The sequence below is a fragment of the Typopeltis vanoorti genome, chromosome 22 (assembly GCF_054136105.1).
Source record: "Typopeltis vanoorti isolate ZY-2024b chromosome 22, IOZ_Tvanoo_1.0, whole genome shotgun sequence".
Lineage (NCBI taxonomy): Eukaryota > Metazoa > Arthropoda > Arachnida > Uropygi > Thelyphonidae > Typopeltis > Typopeltis vanoorti.
In genome coordinates this window covers 58908615-58934209 of record NC_143570.1, presented here as the reverse complement: position 1 = coordinate 58934209, position 25595 = coordinate 58908615, and the positions used below count along the sequence as shown (strand labels likewise).

Below are 25595 nucleotides of genomic sequence, written 5' to 3'. Positions count from 1 at the left end.
TTTCATCTTATCCAGCTGACTGCTTTTTTCACCTCATTACACTTTCTTCTATATTGCTCCTCTATTTGCTCTGATGTATCCCTTCTTATATTCAACATTCTTTTCTCCTGTACTAACTTCAGTGTTTCTTGCCTAATCCATTTCTTCTTTATCTTCTCTTCTTCTGGTACTGTTTCTTCAACTGCATCTTCTATCGCCTTCATCACTCCTTTCATTCTTAGATTAGAATTTTTTTCCTTGTCCACACTTTTAAGTTTCTTCTCTAACACTGTTCTGTACCTTCTTCCTATTTCTGCTTCACTTATTCTTACTCTCTTCATTTCTGATGATGGGGTTTATGTTTTCTTTTTAATTTTAACTTGATGTTTGCAATCACTAAACTAAGAGCCGGGTCTATATTTGCTCCTTGAAAAGTTTGACACTGCTGTACTGATGTTATCCATCTTCTTTTAATCACATCAATCATGTTCTTGGTTTTTCTATCATTTGATCACCACATCCATTTTCTACACTCTTTTTGCTGGAATCTTGTGTTACAGATCATCATCTCCACAGCAAATTCTAACATTTTTTCACCTCGTCCATTTCTTTCTCTGAAACCATATTTTCCCATCACTCTTTCCCAACCATCATTATATATTCTGACTTTGGCATTCCAATCTCCTTGAATAATCAGTACATCTTGCTTGGGTATTGTTTCTATTGTCTCTGTCAGATCTTTGTAAAATAAGTCAATATCTTCATCTGTGCCACCAGATGTGGGTGCATATATCTGGACTATTGATATATTAAATGGTTTTGCTTGAAATCTTGCTGCTATGATTCATTCATTGACGGTTTGTAGACTAACAGTGCCTTTCTAGCTTTTTTAAGAAGGAAACCAACTCCTGCTTCATACTTGGTGTCATGCCATGACCATATGACTTTGCATCTATCTTTATCTTTCCTGCTGATATCCATCGCAACTCTGTCAGTCCTAGTATATCACACTGATCTCTCTTCATTTCCTCGCAAAGTAATTCTAGTTTTTCTGATATCCAAAATGTCCATACATTCCATGTTCCTACTGATAATAGTTCTGTTAGTTTCAGTTTCCTTTCGGTATCCCACATTTCGATCCAACCCCCGATCAGTATCGCAGACCTTGTTGATCTGGGTAACGTCCGTCTGTTTTGACTGTTGATCGTATAGGCATCAGATAACAATAGTGTTTTTTCTTTATGGCCAGAGCATCGAGACTTATCTGACCGATCCTCCTCCTTTATCCAGGCTTAGGACTGGCATGAGATCCCTAAGGAATCCATGGTGGCTTTTTGCTTCCTGGCAAATCAGAATTAACTTACAGCAGATTATTCAGTGCCTTATAGGGCTTAAGTTCATCATTAGATTTCGAAACATTAATGGTTGACTTCGAGAAAGCAACTATCATCACTTTTTCTAACATATTTACATCAACAACTATAACAGACTGTTTATTTCATATGGCATAAAATCTTTATCGCAAAATTGTTGCCATTGGTTTGAAGTTACGCTATCAAACAGATGCTGAATTCAACACGAAAATTAAATGCTTCAAAGCATTAGCATTTCTTCCAATGAGCAATGTTACTGATGGATTTGTTGAATTGATGATCCACAGCAAAATGTTATTTGCTACATTTTTGTCTTTTTAATGATATACCCTGTATCATTCATTGATTATTTACAAAAATTAATGCAAAATGTTTTATGCCGTAAATGTTTGCGGCGAATTTTCTGGCCATGTGAAGAAGCAATAGTGGTAACGATTGCTGGGGTGTAAGAACTGAAAGATGAAATGATTAATATGAGGAATGTACAGAATGAAATTAGACATATAAAATCTATGAACAGAAGAGTGCAAAAGAGTGGAGAGAAAGAGGTAGCAAGTGGCTCAAGAATAGCAGTACAGGCAGTCCCTGGTTACAGATGACCTGACTTACAGCATTCTGTACTTACAAACAGGCTCCCAAGGCATAATGATAATTAATAATTAAATCAGTGTTCCCAAACTGTGCGTTGTGAAATATTCCAATATTTTCACTAAAACAACTGCGCACTGCAACTGTTAGGTAGGCCTATGTTCTGACTTTGTGATGTGGAAAAATCCTAATACACTAAGGGTGCTGTGAACCAAAAAAGTTAGGGAACCACTGAATTAAATAGTTAAATTAAAAATTCAGGAACTAATTTCTTCCGCGCATGTAAACAAACCCACGTGTATGAGTTTGTTTTTATGTTCTATTTGTTTCAATTAAAAGAGCACATTAGTTTCTGTAACTTATTATTACAGTAAAAGGGTATTATTATTATTGCCACATATGAGCCATTATAGTACTGTTGTTATTATTATTACCGTATATGTGCTGTTCATCAGGGATCCGAGTTATGTACAAATCCGACTTGCAGACATTCTCAGGAACATATCTCGTTCGTAACACGGGGACTGCCTGTATATGGAGATTCATAAAAGGTGTGGTGGATAACAGGGTGCACAAGATCTGTTTCCAGGAAGGAGAATGAACAGAGTGATTGAAGTATTGGATGTTAGAAGCAAGCATGTGAGTAGTTGTGGTTGGAACAAATAATTTTATTTGTCATGGGAATAATGTGAGATTGGATATCGGGAGATTACTGTGGAGAGTGAAAGACAACAGTGTGGCAGAATAGTAATTGTGTGTTGCCCAGGTATGAAAATAACAAGTTGCGGCAGAGAACAAAGATCTTGAATAGAATGTTAGTGGAAATGTGTGAAGAGAAAGGAGTGCAGTTTGTGAATGTGTAGCATGCGAGTGAGGAATGAAATTGTGTAAGAGCAATGGACTGCATCTGAATGGTCTTGGAGCATGTCATTTGGAAAAGTTGCTATCTGGAAGGAAGTGTAATGAGTAATGAAAACAAGGTATCAATGGAAGTCACAGATTATGTGCATGATCAGGAAAGTGGACCAGGTGAGACTGATGTGGTTGTGAATGGAGAGGAGAATGTTATAACAAGAATGCAAGTTGGTCAGGGAAACAAGGCAGGCCAAGGTTGTAAGGAGAATGGATTCCAGAAGTAGTAATGAATGCATGTATATGGATGGTCAACATATCAACGATAGCTTTGAATACATGGGGATTAAGTCTGGGGGGAGGGGATAGTATGGGACAGAAGGTGAGCAGATGGGAGCAAATGAGAAGTCACAGATGGGGACATCAGTAGGACTAGTTATAAATCAAGAAATGAATTATGCTTATTTACAAATGTCAGGGTAATGCAATAAGATATGTAGATGACAAGGCATTATTATCAAATACTGAAACAGGACTACAACATCTATTGAACAGATTACTGGAATCCTGTATCAATTATGGAATGAAAATTAACATAAGAAAAACAAAGGTAATGAAAATAGCAAGGAAAGAGGCAAATATGGATATCAGAATAATGGGGAAAAATTGAATCAAGTAAAGACATTTAAATATCTAGGAAGCGTGATTAGCAGATGGTGACATAAAAGTGACATAAAAGCAAAAATAGTGATGGGAATATATGCCTTTAATAGAAAATAGAATTTATTCAGAAGTAAAATGGATAGTAATCTAAACAAAAGACTAATAAAATGTTGTGTGGAGTGTTGCCCTCTATGCAGCTGAAACTTGGACATTGAAGAAAGAAGAAAGTAAGATTTTGGAAAGTTTTGAGATGTGGATTTGGAGAAGGATGGAAAAAATCAAATGGACAGATAAAATAACTAATGAAGAGGTCTTAGAAGAAGAAAGAAGTCTGTTAAGGAAGAAAAAAGAGAAACTGGATCGGACATATTCTGAGAGGGAATGGAATCATCAGAGATACCATCGAAGGAAAAATAGATGGAAGAAGACCCAGAGGAAGAGTAAGGAAAACAATGCTAGATGACATGCTGAATGGCGATAAGTATACAACCTTGAAAGAGAAGGCTCAGAACAGAAGAGAGTGGAAGGAAAGTTTTTGCTACTAAGAGAAGAACCTGCTCAATTGCAGAATACTCGAGAAGAAGACGACAAATGTCAGGAGTATCAGGAATAAGAGAAATGAAATTGCTGCACTGATTGAGTTTGTGCTCAAAAATAGTTAGAATAAATGAAACTTATTCCATATAAGTTTTTCAATGAAACTTATTCCTGCTGATGATAGCTGGGAAATTATGTCTGCACAAGATTGAGATACAAGGGGAGAAAAAGTGGCAATGGTTTTTGAAGCAGTATGGTGTGAAGTAGAGATTGATAGAATGAGATATTTGGTGGAGCATTGCTACAGGCCAGGGAATGTGGAGACAAAGAAATTTATATGCAACTTGGTTTAGTGAGCAAGCAAATTGTGATCATTAGGGGTGGTTTGAATATACAATAGGCAACATGTACTTGATGCGATTGTAAACAGAGTGTCTAATCATCCCCCAGTTGGTGAGAGTGACCATGAAGTGATCACTTGGGTTGCAGCCAATCATATGTGGAACTACAAGGCTGGGGATTATGAGAAGCTCAAGTGACAACTAAGAGAATTTGTAGACTGCAGACACTAGCAAACAGGAGAAAGAAGGGTGATATGATTGAGACTTACAAACTTCTGAAAAGGTCATACAGGATTTCAATTTATGGAGGGTGGGGAAAAGACGAGAGGGCAATCTTGGAAGCTGAGAATGAAGGCCACCAAGAAAGGTATAAGGCTAGATTTTTCTTTCAGAGGGTGGTACTTGATTGGAAGATTGCCTTTGGATGTTGTGAGTGCAAGCAGTGTGAATGAATTCAAGAATAAGTATGATAGCTGGTGTGTGTAGTATGTGGCCTCCCTCGATGAGTCTCTGACTCCGTGGAGGTCTCTCTTAATAATAATAATAATAATATCAAGACTATAGAACTTTGGCTATGAAGATGTTGAGACATAAGTTAGTGGAAGGGATTTGTACCAGATAAATACATAATGAATAAAAAATGAAGAAGAAATAAACAAGCCATTCCTGAAAGAGTGCAACTAATAAAATTAGAAGAATTCATTTGCTCGGAGAGAAGCATGTGAGTGATATGCATTGCTAGAGGGTGTAGTATATGAAATCAGCTGAATGGGTTTGAATCGCAGTATGAGATGCACTCTGTTAAATAGTGATCAGCCCTCCAATTAGTCATTTAACTCTATGGAGAGCTGATAATAATAATGACTATGACAGCATGTAACAGGTTAGAAAGAAATTAAAGAAAATGAGGGGGGGGGGGAGTACTTTATGTGGTAATGCAATGTATTGATATTAAGTGAGGATTACATCAAGAGCTAGCTTAGAGTAATCAACATTTCTCTTGATTACACATTCTTGAAGTACTGACAAAATATTGAAATACTTAAGAATGATACATCATATATGCTTTTTTTAACTTTTACAGGTCTTAACATTGGTCCAGTAGTAGCTGGAGTTATTGGTGCTAGAAAGCCACAGTATGATATCTGGGGTAACACAGTAAATGTTGCAAGTAGAATGGATAGTACAGGATTGCCAAATCATACACAAGTAAGAAATTTCATAGTTTAATTAGTAAAGAGATTACATTATTTTTGATATATTTGATGTGATATATTGTCTCAAGAAGGTTAGAATTCAGTATCAATAAAGTGCCAAAATGGCTACTTCCATCTGGCAATTTGTTAATTTAATGAAGGATATTATGCATCCATTCTTGTTATAACCAAATAAAGAAAACTTAAATTTAAAATTTTACAAGAGAGCTTAAGATAATATAACTTTTGGCATCGGTGTTGCCTTGGTATGCACTACTTAAGACATGAACTCTGCCCAGGCCTACATGCACCTAAACTCATTTCATAAAAGTTTCTTATACAAGAATTCATTTTTCATTCATTAATCCAGATGGTATTTTGAGTAGCAGATGACAAATATTCAAAGAGGTTCCAACTAAGGTAATGGATTCTGCAATAAATTATATGATGTTTAGTACATGTTCCTACTTTCTAAATTAATTTTGTTTACTATAGCTAAAGATGCATATCCTTTGCTATTATTCTTGCACCATCAGAAGATGATGTATCATCAGGGTTGTCAGATTGGCCACTTCATGGTCAAATTTCAAAAATGTGGCACTTTTTTGAACTCTGGGGCCATGAAAAAATCAGTTTGGCCATTTATGCAAATGTGGCCATTAATTTGGCCATTTTTACAAAGATTTCAAATCATATGCATTATTTACTTAGTTTAATATTGTTGTCAGATTGTAAGGCTAGCTGTTGGTACCCCTTTATGCGGCGTTTGGCTGGCGGTGACCCGCTTGATGCACATTGACTGTTACTGAAAATGTTTGTTCGATGACGTCGTAACGAACCTTTGGTAGCTGGCTTATAGTTTGTTACTATGACTCCCTCAATAACGCCAAGCCTGCTTGAGCTTCATTCTGTACTTATATAAAACAAGTACACAAAGCTCCTGCTCGCTATTGTTGCTATAAACTTCATCCAGTTCTGTTGATAAATACCACCAAACACGATGCAGCTTCATTTTGTACTCGTATAAAACACGTACGCAACAGCCATACCAGCTTGGGTCCATGTCTGTTCGTGACATGGACCCATGACTTCGTGTTGCAAGTGTTATTCCATTGAGTGATATCAGACATTTGGTGCTCTTTGGTGATAGTTCTATCTCATAAGCTTTCATACTGGAATATTTTGCATAAACTTTACCCGCACTGTGATAATATGCAAGTAATATGTTCAATTTCGTAAGAAAGTAATTAAGTGATTTTAGTATAATTAATGAATAATTTTTTAATATCGTTTATAAACTCAATCTTTATCTTGCTTATATTTTTGTTATTTTCCCTTCACCAGATTGGTGTTTGCTGTACCAAATTAGTATTTGTACTACAAATTTTGTAGTACTATTATCTATAATTTATTTTTTGTTTCTTCATTTTCTGAATTGAGATATTTTGTTTTTTTCAAGCCCTTTAAAATGCCTAAGTACAAAAGTGATAATAGAGGTGGAAGAAAATATAAAAAAGAGTGGAAAGTAAAATATTTGTGGCTGAAATCTTCTGATGATGGACAACATGCATATTGCACATATTACAAAACTAACGTGCTGCCAAAACTTTATAACACATGGCTGTCCGATAGGTATGGTGGGGCAGTTTCAAGGAAGCAGAGGATTACAAGTGAGGTCCCACAGGGCTCAGTACTGGGACCTCTATTTTTTAACCTTTATATCAATGACATTGTCAGTGGATTGCAAGGGGATATTCAGTTGTTTGCAGATGATGCGAAGCTGGGAAGGATTATTAGTAATAGTGCAGATGCAGCAGTCCTGCAAGAGGATTTGAATAAGCTAGATAGATATGAAAATGAATGGGGATGTCAGTCTAATGCAGCAAAATGTAAGGTCTTGAGGTTTGCGAAACATCGATGGGATACAGCATACTCTATGGGAGGAGTTATACTGGAGGAAGTAGGGGAGACGAGAGATCTGGGGTTGATGATTGATAGAAACCTGAAATTTAGGGGACATACTGCAAAGGTGGTGAAGGTAACAGAGGATGGCTGCAATAATGAGAAGGACACTGACCTGCAGAGATAAAACAGTTATCATTCCATTGTATAAGATCCTGTTCAGACTACACTTGGACTATTGTTCTTAGATTTGGTCCCCAGGATTTGAAGAGGATAAATTAATTGTGGAAAGGGTACAAAGGCAGATAACAAAGATGGTTTCAGGACTGTACAATGATAGTTATGAGGGTCAGCTGAGGGAATGTGGATGGCAGAGTTTGGTGGATAGAAGAAGGAGAGGTGATATGATTGAGACTTTTAAACTGTTGAGAGGTGGTTACAGGATTGACACTGGGGAGCTCTTTTGCTTGGTTGAAGAGCGGGAAGAAGTGATGACAAGAGGCCATCCCTGAAGTTACGAAAGGAAACTGTGAGCAAGAGGGTGAGGAGTGGTTCCTTTGCATGGAGGGTGGTTGAACCATGGAATGCATTGCCTGATGGAGTGGTGAGAGCGAGAACGGTCAATGAGTTCAAGGAGTGGTATGATAGACTGTGCTTCTTAGGGGAGGACCTCCTCTCGATGAGTCTTGATAGACTTTGCGTTTCTTAGGAAGAATCATCCCACGATGAGTCTTTTGACTCCATGGAGGCCTGAATAATAATAATAATAACATATCTGTTCACGAAAAATCAAAGAAACACCAATTTAAATCTCCCAGTACATCACAAACAACTCTAGATAAAGTTATCAAATCGTCCATGAATGACCAGGAAAAACAAGCAGAAATAGAACTTAGCCTTGCAATAGCATGTCATTCCTCAATTCGTGCTGTAGATCATATAGGTGAAGTAGTTAAGAAACATTGCCAAAATAGTGTTCTTGGTGGCATTAAACTGCACAGAACCAAATGCATTGCAATTATAGAAAGTGTAATTGCTGCTTCGTTGAAAGAGCAACCGAAGCATGATTTAGAAGGTAAAAAGTATGTATTACTAGTAGATGAATCTACAGATATTGCAATACGAAAGCATTTGTGGGCATAGTTCTTAGATTTTTTTGCAATGAAACAAATAAAATTCACTCAGCTTTCTTGGGTCTTATACCTGTTGTAGAGACAACAGCAGAGGTTTTATTTAATAAAATTTCAGAAGTGTTAGCTTCATATAATCAAACTCTAAAGAACTGTATTGGGTTTGCTAGTGATGGTGCTGCTGCTATGGTTCGAAGTAACAATTCCCTGTGGACTAGGATTAGAAATGAAAATCCAAACTGTATTCAAATGAAGTGCATTTGCCACTCTCTCGCAATTTGTATACAGCATGCATTTTGAAAGCTGCCATCCAATGTTGGATTCGTTTTGACTGAAATTCCTTTGTGGTTTTCAAATAGCAATATGAGAAGAAAAGATTTTAAGGCTCTTTTTAAGGTGATGAATTCAGCAGTTGAAGATGACCAGGAACGAGATGCACCCCTTCCATTTATGAAATTGTCCAAGACAAGGTGGTTAGTGAGAGGTAAAGTCTTCAATAATATACTGCTAAATTGGGAAGAATTAATTGCCTACTTCACCTACTGCGAACAATCTGGAGGTCAGGATACAAGGTATAAGGCATGGTTGATAAAAGAGATGTTACATGATAGGATGAATTATTTTTACTTTGTATTTGCTACTCCCATTGTTAAAGAGTTCAAAAGGCTTAATGTTTTGCTCCAGCAAATCTATGCAATGTGCGCAGTGTTCTTGATAACAAGAACTGTGCACACACAGAGATAGTCTCTATCAAAGGCTGTACAACGAAGATGGAACATGCAAAATAGTAGAAAATGTAGACTTTGGAATTAAATTTGATCAAGAAATTAGGACATACTTGATTGGCTTTAGCACTTCTCCTAATATGGAACAAGAAAATAATAAAATAAAGTCTGTGAAATTTAGGTGCCAAGCCATGCTTCAAGAATCGTTGAATCAAGTGGCTCCCTGAGTCAGCTGATATATTTAAAGGTCTGTCACTTTTAAATCCTACTGTTATTCTAAACCAAATAGATAAGGGAAAATTTTCTGATCTGCCATTTTTCCACCTAATAAACGATGTTGATGTAGTCGAAGACCAATACGGAAAAATTAGCCTTGTTCCATGGAATGAAGAAGAAAACTTTAAAACAAGATGAAATCCCTAAGGAAGCTTTAGAATTTTGGCAAGCAGTATCCAAACACAATAATTTTAAAGAACTGTCGAATTATGCCCTAACGTGCCAGCAAGTAATGCAATAGTTGAACGAATTTTTTCATATGTAACATCTATCAGAAACAGGATGCAAATTAAACTGCTAGATTCAATTGTAAGAATCCGTTCATTCTTAAGTGATAACAATATGTGCTGCCAAAACTTTAAATGTACTCCCGAAATGCTACAAATGCACAACAGCAAAACCCTTTACAACTCGACTGCAGAAAAAGAACAAGATTCTCACTTATCTTGAGGAAGTGCTGTCAAATTAACAGCTGAGTTTCACTAAGTATTTTAAGTTTAATTAAAAGTATTTTTGATGATATGTAATCGAATATATAGGCATAATTTATGCACACTGAATTGTCTGAATTAATACCAACAATTAAATCATTTTATATCTTTGGCCATATTTTCTTTAAATTTTGGCCATAAGCTGTTGTGTTCATCTAGCAACCCTGGATGTATGTATCTTCAGAGACATCACAACCAGCTATATACACTGGGATCATGATCTATGATGCTTATATCAATGTAATTTTATAATGCCATAAACGTAAATGTCATTTAGAGAACACAAAACTATTACTTGTAGGAAATGTCGTAAGGTGTTTTTTTGATAATTAAAGAAAGACATGTAAGCAATTGAATCATTTAAGATTTAAAAAAAAATTCATATTCTTTAATCGAGCAAAGAAAATGTTGCACTAGAAATTGATAGTATACGATGACTTCACTGCTTAATTTTCAATAACAGGCAACTCAAAATAATTAGGTTAAGTAACTTGTTAATGCTCAGTTGCAGATTACATATGCAGCTGATCCTGAAAGAGCTATTCTAAGTGAAGTTATTCCTTTCTAGTAGTAGATAACTTCCTAAGTAGCATGGTATCAAATCCCTCACAGATATTCTATCCATTGCCTTTATAACCTAAATGTTTTTCCCCTTTCTCCTCCTCCCCCAACATTTAGACCATTATGATTTACATCAGTAAACTATATATTCTTAAATATACAAATCTATATGTCCAGTACATTTTGTCTGCAAGAATAATTGATAACTTGGAAGTTCTAAAACAACGGCATAAACAAAAGACAGAATATGTTTCGAATAGAAGTGTGCCATTCTTATTTCTTTGTCATTCAAAGTTAATGTTGAAAGTGCTTAAATTAAATTAAAAATATCAAGAATTGCTATCTTTAATTTATAATATAACGAAGTGGAAAAGTTCTGACAACTTTCTCTAAATCCAGAGTATTTTAATAATAAGGTGTGACACCTTTTGGCTACTCATATATGAAAATATACTTCTACATTACTTCAACCTTAGTATCACCTCAGGGTCTGGCTCCCACTGATGAGACTTCAATAAAGGTTGAAACTGGTCTGGGTAGTGACCCTTCCCAAAATGCATAGCATTATATATGTCTCAAGGAGATGTGCTTTGCATTATGGGATACTAAGGCAAGTGATGTGAAGTCATTAGCTTCTTTATACGAGTTGCCCCAGTCCTGAAAATAATTCAGGTGCAAACTTGTTTGCTTACACTTGGATAAAGATTAAACCAAGTATATAATTTCTTGGTATCTTTAATTTCTAATATTGCTATGCTAAACTTAAAGAATTCATTGTGAATGAATACCATGAATAAATGCAAATGATAGGAAGATGACTGCAGAAGTAATATTTGAAATATAATTACTCATAATTCAAGAAATAATTGAATTATGAGTGGTTATTATTATTATTGCACCCTCCACGGAGTCAGCAGGCTCATCGTGGAGGTTCATTCAACTGACAACATATTTATCATACCGAATCTTAAAATCCTTAACACTTCTAGCATTAACACCACGTTCTGGTAATACATTCCATTGCCTGACAATTCTCCATCTAAAAAATCTACTGCACACACACACACACACCCCTCTTCACCACACATAACTTCCAGGGATGACCTCTGGTTTTTCCCCTCTCACCTTCTACTATTTTTATGTGGATTAATATGATAAAATCCTCTCACTAACTTGATCATCTCTATATCACATCACTTCTTTTCCTCCTATCCACTAAACTCTGCAGTCCACATTTTCTCAACCTTTCTCCATAGTCAGCATTTCAAAGTCCTGATATTGTCTTAGTCACTCACCTCTGGACCCTCTCCAATGTCTTCACATCATTCTGAAAACCAGGTGACCAGATTTGAGCACAACAGTTCAAGCACAGCCTAGTGCTTTATACATGGCACAACCACTTCCTTATCCCTACTTCTTGTCATTGCAGTCTTTGCAACAATATGCCTCTAAATTTCAGTGTACTGTCAACCATCACTCCCTAAACTCTAATCTGATCCACTTCCTAGTGGTATGACACCATCGACACCATCAAAATGCAACACCTTGCACTTAGTGATATTAAAACTACAACCCCACTCCTTTGTCCAAGTCAAAAGTCTATTCAAATCTTCCTGAAGGGAATTAACCACAGCAGTGCTACTTAAAATTCTTTCCAACTTTGTATCATCAGCAAACAGCTGAAGATGCAAAGTCAGCCTACGTGATATATCGTTTACAAACAAGGGGCACCCCACTACGATGGAGCAGTGCCTTTTTTGGAGACACTGCTCCATCATACACAACTTGCTGGTATCATTCAGAGAGCCAGTTTTTGATCCATTTAACCAATATACTATCTATTCCCATGCAGCTTGTACACCAACTTATTTTTGTGGTAATCTATCAAACGCTTTTGCAAAGTCCATGAATATCACTTTATATGATTCTCACTTATCTAACACACCAATTACCCTATCATAAAATGCAAGTAAATTGCTAAAATACTAAACAGGACCTAATCCATGCTGACCTTCTTAAAAATGCTATGACCGTCAAACCCAATCCTGTATTCTATTCCTAACCAATCTCTCAAACATATTGACCACAACCACAGTTATACAGACTGGTCTATAATGTCATGGTTATATCCAAGAACCATACTATTTTGCCTTCTTTTGACTCCTTAGGTACCCTACCCACTGCAAGACTTTCATTAAATAACTAGTCAAAGGCCATGGCAAACTGTAGCACACGTTCTTTAAGAATATGTGGTGATATGTCATCCATTCCCACAGCCTTATTAACATCTTAACCCAATCAACACCCTGATTCTTTCACTTCCAATTCTCTTAATACTTCCCTCCATTCCATATATTGCATTGCATCATTTACACCAGTATGATATATGCTGATAAAGACCATAACCAGCACAGCTTGCTTGATTTCACTCCAAGTGTATTTACTCTCTCAACCCTTGGCATACAGTTATAATTGCTTTTGTCAGATACTGCCTTGTAAGTTTCCATGCATTGTGAATATCTTTTCCGCTCAGCTCATCTACCCAATGTACTGATGCTGACTACAGAGCTTCCTGTAATCATCCACATTATGCTTCCATTTTTATGCTTTATATTTTTATACTTCCAATATATCCATTTTTGGGAGTAACCTTTTCTTGTTTCATCACTTCCTAAACAGGTACCTCATGATCACTCTCACCAACCAGCAACAGCAGTGTCAACACCTCATTAATGACTACATCTTGTGAAGTTATCACCAGATCCAAAACATTAATTTGTCTAAACATTTCACAATCAGTATTCTCTGCAATTTCCTGGTTTATAATAGCATCTTCGGATGCACTAGCCTGTTTATTTCAATTTCACACCACACAGATTCAACATATCTGCATGCACTACCAATTTCCACACTTTGTGGAATCATTCCTCTGCAATTTTCTCCTCTTTTCATATTTCTATTCTTCGGGAAAATTATATATAGGGTGGTTAAAAATTCCACGTACAAACTTTGATGGAAGGTAGAGAACATCAAAATCAACCATATTCACATAGGAAAGCATGACTAGACATGCCACCCGAAAGTGATAGGCGACGCTGTTCAGCAGCGCTACAGGTGAGCAATTGGGGCTTCCTCATTCAAGCTTTCGACATCGTACGAAGAACATGCATTGTTTTATGAACATTGAGATGGCAGACATGCACCTCATTTACCATATTATGTATCCAACTACTATTGAACTATTTAGTTACACCTAATAAAGTTTTTTACTGCCTTGTGTTACTTCTGTATCTTTGTGTCCCTGTTAGTACATTCCGGTGGCATTTCCAGTCATGCTTTCCTATATGAATATGGTTGATTTTGATGTTCTCTACCTCCCCAAAGTTTGTACATGGAATTTTGAGCCACCCTGTATATCCTTATATTTCTATTCCCGACATCACATTCTCCTCAGACAATCAAGTTTTACTTATTCCAGTTATCTTTGGACATACTGACTCAATCAATGCAACAAACTTAGCTCTCTTGTTTCAAATACTCTTTACATTTGTATACAAACATAACAATCCCTGTGTCTTTGAGGCCATTCTACCAGAACCAACATTCTTTATTCTAGCTGCTATACCACACCTCTCTTCAGTCTGACCACTCCCATTTCCCTGATTTACATTCCTACCTATCTCATACTCACTGCTATGCATTCCATCACTTGTGTTGCTGCAACCACATCCTTAACCTCATATCCATCTTTTTTCTGTCACACAATCCGTTTAGTTATGCTATCCTGCTTCACAAGTAGACTCTGATCATTTACTATATTAACTTCTTTACTCTGTGTCTTCTCAGAAAACAATAGCCTTTCTAAGTGTCCAACATCAAACCCATTCAAATGCAATTCATCAACTTTAACCATTCCAGCTTTTCTTCACTCCACAGGTTTACGAAATGAACACCGTTTGCCTCACACAACTCAGCAGTCTTGCTATTCATTAGTTCTGCTTTCGTTCTCAATTCACTGTTGTCATATCTAAGTAACACACCTACATCTTTTTCAACAACACTATTCTTCTTTACCTGCTGCAACAACTTCCTCAAATCTCTATCAATATTCTTTTTTTCCCCCAACTAAGTCATTTGTGCCCACGACTACCACTAATTTTGATGCCAGTCTTTCCTCTTCTGAAACTCTTTAGTTATTTGCTTCATTGTCCAGCAGGAAAAAATGTTTTGTGCACTTTATTAGTCATCACATATAAATGATATACAACCATCCTTTGACTCTTTCTTTGTAATACTAAATTCTTCCTTCTCATTTTCATCAGCCAATCTCTTCTTTAGATGTTTAATATCCTCTTCCAGATGTTTCATTTTGCTTTTCATTTTCACTAACTCTTGCCTAAGCTCTTCTACTACAGTCTTGATGCTTGCTTCCATTTCTAATTGCTCTAATCTATCAAGACACTTTTCACATATATTAATGCTATCTATTTCATTTATCCAAACAGTCCACAAATCTTTCACATTTTTCGGTGCATACATATAGCAATTTTCGAAATGTATCCACTACGAAAAATCCAAGGTACAGCTAGATTTTCATACTGAAGCTTTCTGTGCTGCCCATGTGTTTTTCTTTATGGATGCCATTTTCATAAGCAGTATGAACAAACACTATTCTTCTTTACCTGCCGCAACAACTTCCTCAACTTTTTTCCCCAACTAAGTAGCAAAACACAATATGAACAACAACAAAAAAAATTCCAACTTGCGACACTAGTACCACACAACTTATGAGTTAAGATCTGTCAATTGAATGAGAGTGAAATATAATATAGATATTGAGGGCAAAATCTTGTTGCAAACAATGGTTGAAGTAGATTATATTCCACTAAACATGATATGGGGATGGTCAAATTAACAGAGGTCATCCTTGGAAACTGTATAAAGAGGGTGTGAGTAGGGGAGTGAGAGGCAGGCTTTTTCGTGCAGAGTTGTAAATGATTGGAATGCCTTGCCTGAGAGTGTCGTGTCTGCAAGGAGTTTGACTGTGTTGAAGACATGGTGATGAGCTGTGGGTGTGATAAAAGGACCTCCCAGATGAGTCTGACTTTCATGAGGTCTTGGGGTAATAATAATAATAATACATTTAGCCAGATTGTTGAGTTTGAGTCTCAACATAAATAATGTCCAAAAGAAATGGAAAATATTATAAACATTAGTATCTCTAGAATTAAAACCTTACAAAAGTTGGTAACAATCTAAATTTAGGTTTAGGTATATGTACAGAAAATCAGTAGCTCGTGTGGCTTTGTTAGTAGTTCTGTTCTTAATGATTTTGCTCTCATTTTTTTTTTATTTTTTATTTAAACAAACTGAGTTTTCATTCATAGTTTATTTACAATATATGATACAATGTGAAAAGGAAAAAGAGATTTACATCAAAAGTAATAATTAAGGATTACATAGTCTTCCAAATCTCTCTCTCTATCTTGAGCTAACTGGTCGATGTCAGATGGAGTTTTACAGTTCAGTCTGTTGATGTATTGCCAAAATGGTTTGCACGATCTTCCACTGCAGAGATTGCCATCTTCTGGTTTGTATAGAATGAGGGATTCCAAAAAGGGCAAGACTTCACAATGTCTGAGTTGATGTCCAAGCCATCCGAGTTGAAATTTTTCTGCTCTATTTACAAGTAGTTTATTAGTCATTTACTTAGTCAGATTTATTATTATTATTATTCAGGCCTCCATGGAGTCTGTTGATGTATTGCCTAAATGATTTGCACGATCTTCCACTGCAGAGATTGCCACTCCTTGAACTCATTGACTGTTCTCGCTCTCACCACTCCATCAGGCAATGCATTCTGTGGTTCAACTACCCTCCATGCAAAGAAACCACTCTTGACACTCTTGCTCACAGTTTCCTTTCGTAACTTTCAGGGATGGCCTCTTGTCATCACTCCTTCCTGCTGTTCAACCAAGCGAAAGACTCCCAGTGTCAACCCTGTAACCACCTCTCAACAGTTTAAAAGTCTCAATCATATCACCTCACCTTCTATCCACCAAACTCTGCAGTCCACATTCCGTCAGCCGATCCTCATAACTATCATTGTACAATTTGATTTTTTAACGATACTTGTGACATAATAATTAGAAACATGTTAGCACAAGAATAATGTTTAATTTGCCAAATAAAATATATATTTCTTATCATTGTACAGTCCTGAAACCATCTTTGTTTACCTGCCTTTGTAAACTTTCCACAGTTAATTTATCCCCTCCAAATCCTGGGGACCAAATCTGAGAACAATAGTCCAAGTGTGATCTGATCAGGGTCTTATACAATGGAATGATAACTGTTTTATCTCTGCAGGTCAGTGTCCTCATTATTGCAGCAATCCTCTCTGTTACCTTCACCACCTTTGCAGTATGTCCCCTAAATTTCAGGTTTCTATCAATCATCAACCCCAGATCTCTCATCTCCCCTACTTCCTCCAGTATAACTCCTCCCATAGAGTATGCTGTATCCCATCGATGTTTCGCAAACCTCAAGACCTTACATTTTGCTGCATTAGACTGACATCCCCATTCATTTTCATATCTATCTAGCTTATTCAAATCCTCTTGCAGGGCTGCCGCATCTGCACTATTACCAATAATCCTTCATAGCTTTGCATCACCTGCAAACAACTGAATATCCCCTTGCAATCCACTGACAATGTCATTGATATAAAGGTTAAACAGTATAGGTCCCAGTACTGAGCCCTGTGGGACCATACTTGTAATTCTCTACTTCCTTGAAACTGCCCCACCATACACAACTCTGATACCTATCGGATGGCCAATCCTGAATCCAGTTGACCAATCTGACATCCAGACCCATTTGCTGCAACTTAAATATCAGTTTATCATGTGGCACCCTGTCAAATGCCTTCGCTAAGTCTAAGAAAATGGCAGTATATGCCTTTCTCTCATCTAATGCTCTTGTAACTTTACCATAAAAGGCTAGCATATTGCTAAAACAAGAGTGCCCCTTCACAAATCTATGTTGACTCTCACAGATAACATTACCCTCATCTGCCCAATGCTGTATACGGTCCTTCACTACTTTTTCCAAGATCTTACAACTACTGATGACACACAAACTGGCCTATAATTAGACGTTTCCAGTCTGCTACTGCCCTTATACAATGGCACTATCTTAGCTTCCTTCCATTCCATGGGCACCTTGGAATGCAGCCAGACTTTCATTGAAAAGCCAGGTCAGAGGCATTGTCAGTTCCCTAGCACATTCTCTCAAAACTCGTGGTGAAATACCATCCAGTCCCACAGCTTTATTGACATCCAGAGTACTTAGTATTTGAAACACACTCTCCCCCAACCTCTAAACCTCGAACCTGCCCTATCCCTGTAGCATTAAAATTGACTCCTCCAGGATGAAATACTCCAATAAAGTGTTCATTGAACAATTCTACTATGTCCTCTGCATCAGTCACTCTATTCCCATTTTTATACCACAATATCATTCTTCCACAGTCATTTCTCCTCCTACTGGCCACATATCTAAAAAAATTCCCTAGGATTTTCTTTGGATCTTAGGGCTGATCTCCTCTCATATTCCAGTTTCGTCTTCCTTACCATACTAGTCACTCTTTGGGCCTGTGTCTTATATACTCTTCATGCATCTTCTCTCCACCTGTCCACAGCCTCTTTTTTGCATGCAATTCCTGTTTAATATTGTTTGTCATCCACTTTACTCCAAATTGTGTCCTCTTGTTCACTCGTGGTATACAACTTACCATTGCTGTTAACAAATATTCTTTCATAATTTCCCACGCACTAATGATATCCTGGCCTTCCAATTCCTCCCTCCATGAAACTCCCCAAGTTGACGTCTTAGACTGTTATAATCACCTGACATATAATTCCACATACGTTCCCATCTCTTTCATACTCCTGCATGTCTATTAATTTTCAAAGTCAAAACCATATGGTCACTCTCTCCAACTGGTGGGAGAGATGTCATCTCAGTTATTATCAACTCTTGTGATGCTATAACCAAATCCAAAATTCTTGAACCTCTTGTTCCCTCTATTATATGTTGCCTAAGACATTTTTCCCTCAAGAATTCTAGAAATTCCATTCACTTATTGCTACATGCATCTTCCTCTCCCCAGTTTATACTACTGTAGTTAAAATCTCCCATAACAATCATTCTTCTTGCACTTGCAAAACTCAACTGTCTAAACATTTCCTGGTCTCCACCCTCTGTACTCCTGGGTCTGTAGCAACACCCCACTAAATCTCCTGTCTTGCCCACCTCTACCTCATACCATATGCTTTCAAAATCATTAGTGTCACTGCCTTCCAAAGTCTCCACTCTTAGAGGACATAGGTCGTCACTTATCATAAGCAGTACTCCACCACCATGCTTTCCCTTCCTATCCTGCCAAAAAATGCTGTACCCAGTGACTTCTATTCGGTTTGAGGTAACAAGTGGTGTACCACAAGGATCAGTGCTTGGTCCACTGTTATTCAATTTGTACATTAATGATATTGGGAAGGATTTGACAAGCGACATACAGCTATTTGCTGTTGTGATACAAAGATAGGTAGGGTAATCAGGAATGCTGCTGATATGCAATACTTGCAGAATGATTTGAATAGGTTGGAATTGTGGGCATGGGAAAATGGTGTCAGTTGAATGCGAGTAAATGAAAGTCATTCACTTCGGCATGATGAGATATCCAATATATTGGTGGGATTAGGCTAGAAGAAACTGATGAGGCTAGGGATCTTGGAGTGTTAATAAATAGAAAGCTGAAGTTTAGGGGCCATGTGGCAAAGATTGCAAATACAACTCAAAAGATAATTTCAATGTTGAAACGAACATTCACATGTAAAGATAAGGATGTTATTTTGCCTCTTTACAAGGCCTTGATAAGACCTCACTTGGATTGTGCACAGGTCTGTCTCCTGGTTTCCATTGTGATTCTGATATTTATTGGAGAGAGTACAAAGGAGAATGTTAAAAATGATATCAGGATTGTGGAATGCTGATTATCAAGACAGATTGATAATTTGTAGACTGCAGGCACAGATAATTTGTAGACTGCCATACAAGATTTCAATTTATGGAAGGTGGGAAAAGGACGAGAGGGCATCCTTGGAAGCTGAGAATGAAGGCTGCCAAGAAGAGTGGTGAGGGTTAGATTTTTTTCTCAGAGGGTGGTGCGTGATTGGAATGGATTGCCATTGGATGTTGTGAGTGCAAGCAGTGTGAATGAATTTGAGACTAAGTATGATAGCTGGTGTGTGTAGTATGTGGCCTCCCTTGATGAGTCTGACTCTCTGGAGGTCTCTCTTAATAATAATAATAATAGAATGTTACTGTAGAAGTGCATATACATTGACTGTACGTAAAGCTGTAAGTAGGGATTATGCCAGATCAGTGATGCCGAAACACCAACCAAAGGTTGCAAGGTCGACCGATGTTGACCGAATGGGCAGAAATGACGTCATCGCTAAAGGCTAATCCTAAAAAGATAGCATAGAGAACAAAGAGCGAGATTTTGCATTAAAGGAGTTTCTGGCTCTTGGCTCAGGGTTTTTTTTTACCTTCTCTTCGTTTGGTCTGTTCTCATCATTGAGGCTCTTACTTTTCTGTCATTGAGGCTCTTCTCCCATCACATCAAGTGCTGTAGGATCTCCGTCTCCAGATTGCAGCAGGTATTTTTCCTCGATGGCTCTCAACACTTCAGATAGAGAGAAGTTACAGCAAGCCTCGCTGTTACTTTGGCTGATTCCATATTGAATATCTGAAAAAGGAAAGTTCTACAAAAGACCGCCTGTGATGTCCAAGCAGCAAGGAAGTTAACCAAAAAGAAGACTAAGATCCTGGTGAGGTATGCTATGATTTGTCTCGACTCTTTATTCATGGTGAAATTGTAAGTAGGCTACGTTTTTGTAGTTGTTATGAAAGTGTGTCTCGGAATTGTGAATGTGCTTACAGGAAATCGATTGTAAACATGACTAACTAAGCCACAAGTGTTGTGGAAATATTATTTGTAACTTGTCTGTTGAGACTATGAATTTCACTTAGTTTTAATATAGGGAACAGTGCTATTGAGAATTGGTATGTGTCTAGGTAATTATTAAGTCTGTCTTTAAGGGAAAGATTTTGCTAACTTGTTTATGCAGTGAGCTAGTATTAGCATTGTTTGTGTCTGACGTGTTAACCCAGTAATTGTGTGTATTGTGAGTTTGGGTACATAAATTGCATTTCCCTATATTTGTAAGAAGGATGAGTGAGATAATTTCACAGTATCTCATGTGTAATGTATTTCTTGCCTGGTTTTAAAATAAATGTTTTTGTTTTGTAAATATCTGGCCTGTTCTTTAGCTAATGCACTATCTCCAAAAAAATGCGAACCTGCAGGCTTAATAAGGTACAAATAGTCACGACTTGCATATAGAGAATTTGGATATATATTTAGTGATTAATTCCTGTTTTTTCTCACCCTAACTTTCAAACAATATTTACTCAAATTGGATGGTGCAGTCAAAAATAAAATAATTTTCTAATTTAATTTGTGTGAGATTGGGGAACTGCATACATACATACATTAAACATACTTATAACACAAAGTTTGTTTAATAGCAAGAGGGGGGGGGACAGAAATTGGTTATGGTAGTATTAACTTTGAGAAATTTTGCAGTTGATAGTCTTAACTTAGTGAAATTGAACAAAGTAGAATAAAGTTTATAAAGGTCAAGTTAAGACAAATAAATAAAGAAAATTATTAATGTAAATTTTACAAAAGGCGCAGCAGACACATAGTTTAAATAATTAACGTTATTTAGCAATACCACTTTAAAATGCTGGCCTAAGTGGTTGGTGTATCCGCTCTGCAGCCAATATGCTATGGGTTCAAATCTCACCATGTGCATGGATGTTTGTGATTGTCTGAAAATACTAGTTGGGGTGGTAGGCAGTAGATGGTGCTGATGTAGATGATGATGGAGACGGAGAGATGTAGAGTAGGTGCCCTCCCTCGATGAGTCTTAGGACTCCCTGGCGGTGTCATGTAATAATAATAATAATAATAAAATGGTCTTGCATTCCTCGAGCGATGATCCTGCCTCAGCCATTTTGTTTGCCTGTCCTACTAGTCACGTGTTGATGCTAATATTCATGTGAATAATGACATCTTTTGAGAGAACATCACACTACACATGAATACTAGCACCAACTTCAAAAAAGTCCATTGATGACGTGTTAAAGTGTGCATACATTTTTTGATGGACTCTGTGTGTGTGTGTGTGTGTGTGTGTGTGTGTGTGTGTGTGTGTGTTTAATGTTAAAAATCATAAACTATGCTAGTGAAACCTGTGCTATTCAAAATTGCAGTATACAAGTTATTGCTGTATATGTGCTTATGAATAATAATTTTTATTTTATGTTTTTAATTATATGTTACTATCTTTCTTTAGGTAACAGAGGAAGTTTATCAGTTATTGAAAGACTACTATGTGTTTCAATGCAGAGGTAAAGTGAAGGTAAAAGGGAAAGGAGATATGACTACATACTTCTTAATAGATAAGAAGCCACTTAAAGATCTTCCGCCTTGTGAAGAAAATCAAAAGAAGTCTGACTTTTCAGGTTCTGCAGGAGGAATTCCAGGTGGTGTCCCTACACCACTGAGTATCATATCTAAGAGTACTCATCCAGTCAATGGCGGGAGAATAGTTAACAGCTCTGCAATTGACGAAGACATTTCCAAAGGGAAAAACATACAAAGTTATAGTCATTCTTCAATGGAGGATACAATATCCACAAGCAGTCCACGACTTCATCCAATACGTTTACCAATATGGGAACCTCGTAATATGAATGCAGAACAAACAGAGTTCCCAAATTCAAATGTATCCACTTTATACACTTACCCGAAGCCTATTATCGGCAATACTCCACCAAAAACATACTCACAGTCTCGGCCTCGTTCATATAGACCTACTAGTCCAAATCAGTTATCTGCTAGTGGTGTAGGAAATGGCGAAAATTCTTCAAACCCTCAAAATTTTATGAAGAAAGGGGATCCCTGGGAACAATTAGCTAGTATTGGTTTTCCAAACAGTGCAGCTATGTATAGACCATCTGCTAAAACATGTACTCCACCAAGAGCTTACTCTGGTTCTCGTCCACCAAAGATATTAACACCACCAAAAGAACTAATTCATTTTCCTCCTCCTCCGCCATCCCCTCCACAAGATGACGAATCAACTGTCCAGTGTAGCACCAGTGTTTTAAGCGATACTACTTTTCCTGCTAATACCAGTCATGAAAGTCTTGATCCTGACCCAACTCAGTATCATCCATCATCTGTTGAAACCTCATCTCTTAATCACTCTGCCTCTTCTACCTCTTCATGTGATAGCTTTGTGCGTACTGACTTTTCCAGAACTGATCTGGATACACCATCTCCAGCATTTTGTGATTATGCTTCAAGCATTCAGTGGATTTATCCTACTAATGATAATGAAAGAAAGGTTATTTTGCAAAAAAAATCTGAGGATCATAAACCAGACAATCTTTGTAGATCAAAAGCCAGCACGCCCTGTTCCATTCCTAAGTCACAGTCCGATAGTGGTCAGCATTGTCTTCCAGAACTAGGCTTTTCTCCTTCCAAAATTATAAGAAACTCTGTTCCTCTTTCAGGCCAACAACATATAAATGCAAAAAACAGTTTACAAGATGACAACGTGAAATTGATTAGGCCATCGAGTTTATCTTCCCCATCACATTTGGCAAATGGTAAAAGTCCTTCCGAATTACCTAATATGTCTAAGGGAGGTGTAAAAGACCAAAGAAGGAAGAGTGATGCTAGCCAACAAACTGACTGTACTTACCAAGATAGCATAATATCACCCAATTATCTGAGGAAACATTGTTACTCAAGAAAAAGTTTAGAACTTTCTTCACCTCCAGCTATTGCCTCATCTCTTAGTGCACAAAACAGAAAGAGTGTTTCTGCAAAGGATATTCCTGGAAGTAGAACCTGTCATGAAGAATTTCAGTACATACCACATAAAAGGAATAACTCAATGCAGAGCTCTTCCGAAATAAGAGTGTGTCCTAAAAGAGAATCAAAAGAGCAACACAGCATTCAGCGGACTGCTTCAGATAAAAGGCATAATAAGGAATTTCAGAAATATCCTCGAAAAACATCCTTACCATCAGATCAGCGGTTAGCTGAGAAAGGAAAGACTGGAAAATTTTTACTTCAAGAATTGCATGACATGAAGCAAGCATCTCCAGAACGTGATGAACAAAAGCAAAAATGTAGGAAAAAACCTGTTAATTTAAAAGACACTGTTAATAATAACCCACTTGTACTAAAGAGCACTAATGCAGATAAAGACTTTCCAAACCAGAGGGAAAATAAGAATCTAATTGGTTTGCGATTTGATCCAATGGAGAAAAAAATGACACTCAGCTTACTCCCAAATAGTGATTACATACCAAAAAAATTAAATTTAAAAGAAAATGGTGAAGTAAGTAGTGCTAGTACATCAGGTAAAAGGTTACAGAAGACTCCATTAGGGATGCATTTTCCACCTGGAGTATCAACTGCTAATTCTCCAAGCATTCTTCACCAACCTCAGCTTACTTTGGCAATGGAACCTGAATATGATAACACAAAAAGTGATAAATCATCAGAGAAACATGACAGCAGCCCGTCAAAAAGTAATCTTGGGACAGAAGCAGGTTATGATTCAGAAAGTGAAGAGAGTGAAGAAGAGGATGAGGAAAAGTCTGCAGAAATTCCATTGATTGATGAACAGGGCTATTCTACTGATGATCCTGCTCTAGAAAACATTTCAGTATTGAATGAACAAGGGCTGACAGATGCTGAAAGAGCATTAAGTGATCTGAACTCTATATTTAATGATCCTGGTCATGAAGGAGACATGGATGATACAAGCATGTCATCTAGGGCTAGTAGTCGCATGTTCGATAGTGATCAGCTGCTCAGTGTTGATTCTCTCAATGTCATGTATGATTCTGAATATGACAATTATAGGCCTGGAATGATTAGTGATGATGATATCTTTCATCCTGAAGCTGTTAGTGATTTGGACACTGGATATTTTGATGACCCAAATCTTGAAAACATTCGAACTGTTTCTAACAGCATTACCAGAAACTTTGGGCAGCCAGCAATCAGTGAAAATGATGACAGTGAAGCAGGATAAAAAAAAAAAGTGTCAGGATAATTCTATTAACATAGGAACTAATCCAAAGTCTTTCATGAACTGTATTCTGCCAACAAGTTAGTTGGGGAGAAATACTCTATTCCCATCTTAATAGACTGATGATGATGCAAGTATGGCTCGTCTAGAAAATTTCTGAGCCACAGTATAAACAAGCATTATTCTTATTGTTGTGATTGATATTTTCTTTAAAAACTATTCAAATATGTTTCAGCCTTAAATCCAATAGTCTACAAAGTTTTTTTTTCCTTTGTAATAAAAAGAGAGAGATTGAAGCAATGTTTGCACTTGTTCCTGAACTTGTTTAAAGTCCTAATTTGGCCGCCTAGTCTTCAAGCCATAATGAGCCAGCAGAATATACTTTAGGAAGTATGCATGTATAACAAAAACAGAAAATATACAAATTGGAAAGTATATTTTAGAGCCACTGTAAAATGGCTATTTTCAAAACATTATTCAAAGAAGCTAATGCAAAGTGCCAAATTTTTGCAATTTAAATTTGTTCAGGCACAGGTGTATTCAAGGATGTGTTTAAGTTTTAAAAGCTATGCATCTGTAGTACTCTAGAGTGTATTTATAATATCTATGACATCAGTTATCTGTATTCTCTGAGTAGAACTGCATGGCAAATAATTTTTCTCACATTTTTCTCTCTCTCTCACACCACACCTATAAAATATGTGGACTAGATGGATAGTTTGGCTTCTTGCT

At 37.0% G+C, this 25595-nt stretch overlaps 1 protein-coding gene across 1 annotated transcript in view; it reads left to right on the top strand.

Moving 5' to 3' along the window:
• LOC150094441 (adenylate cyclase type 1-like) overlaps nucleotides 1-25103 on the top strand; it is a 619545-nt gene extending 594442 nt beyond the window's left edge. The window contains exons 20-21 of the mRNA XM_090412469.1: nucleotides 5418-5542; nucleotides 22104-25103. Of these exons, the coding sequence (XP_090268595.1) occupies nucleotides 5418-5542; nucleotides 22104-24866 (2888 nt within the window). The 3' untranslated portion in view covers nucleotides 24867-25103. The remainder of the gene's footprint in view (nucleotides 1-5417; nucleotides 5543-22103) is intronic.
• Nucleotides 25104-25595: the final 492 nt, after the last annotated feature.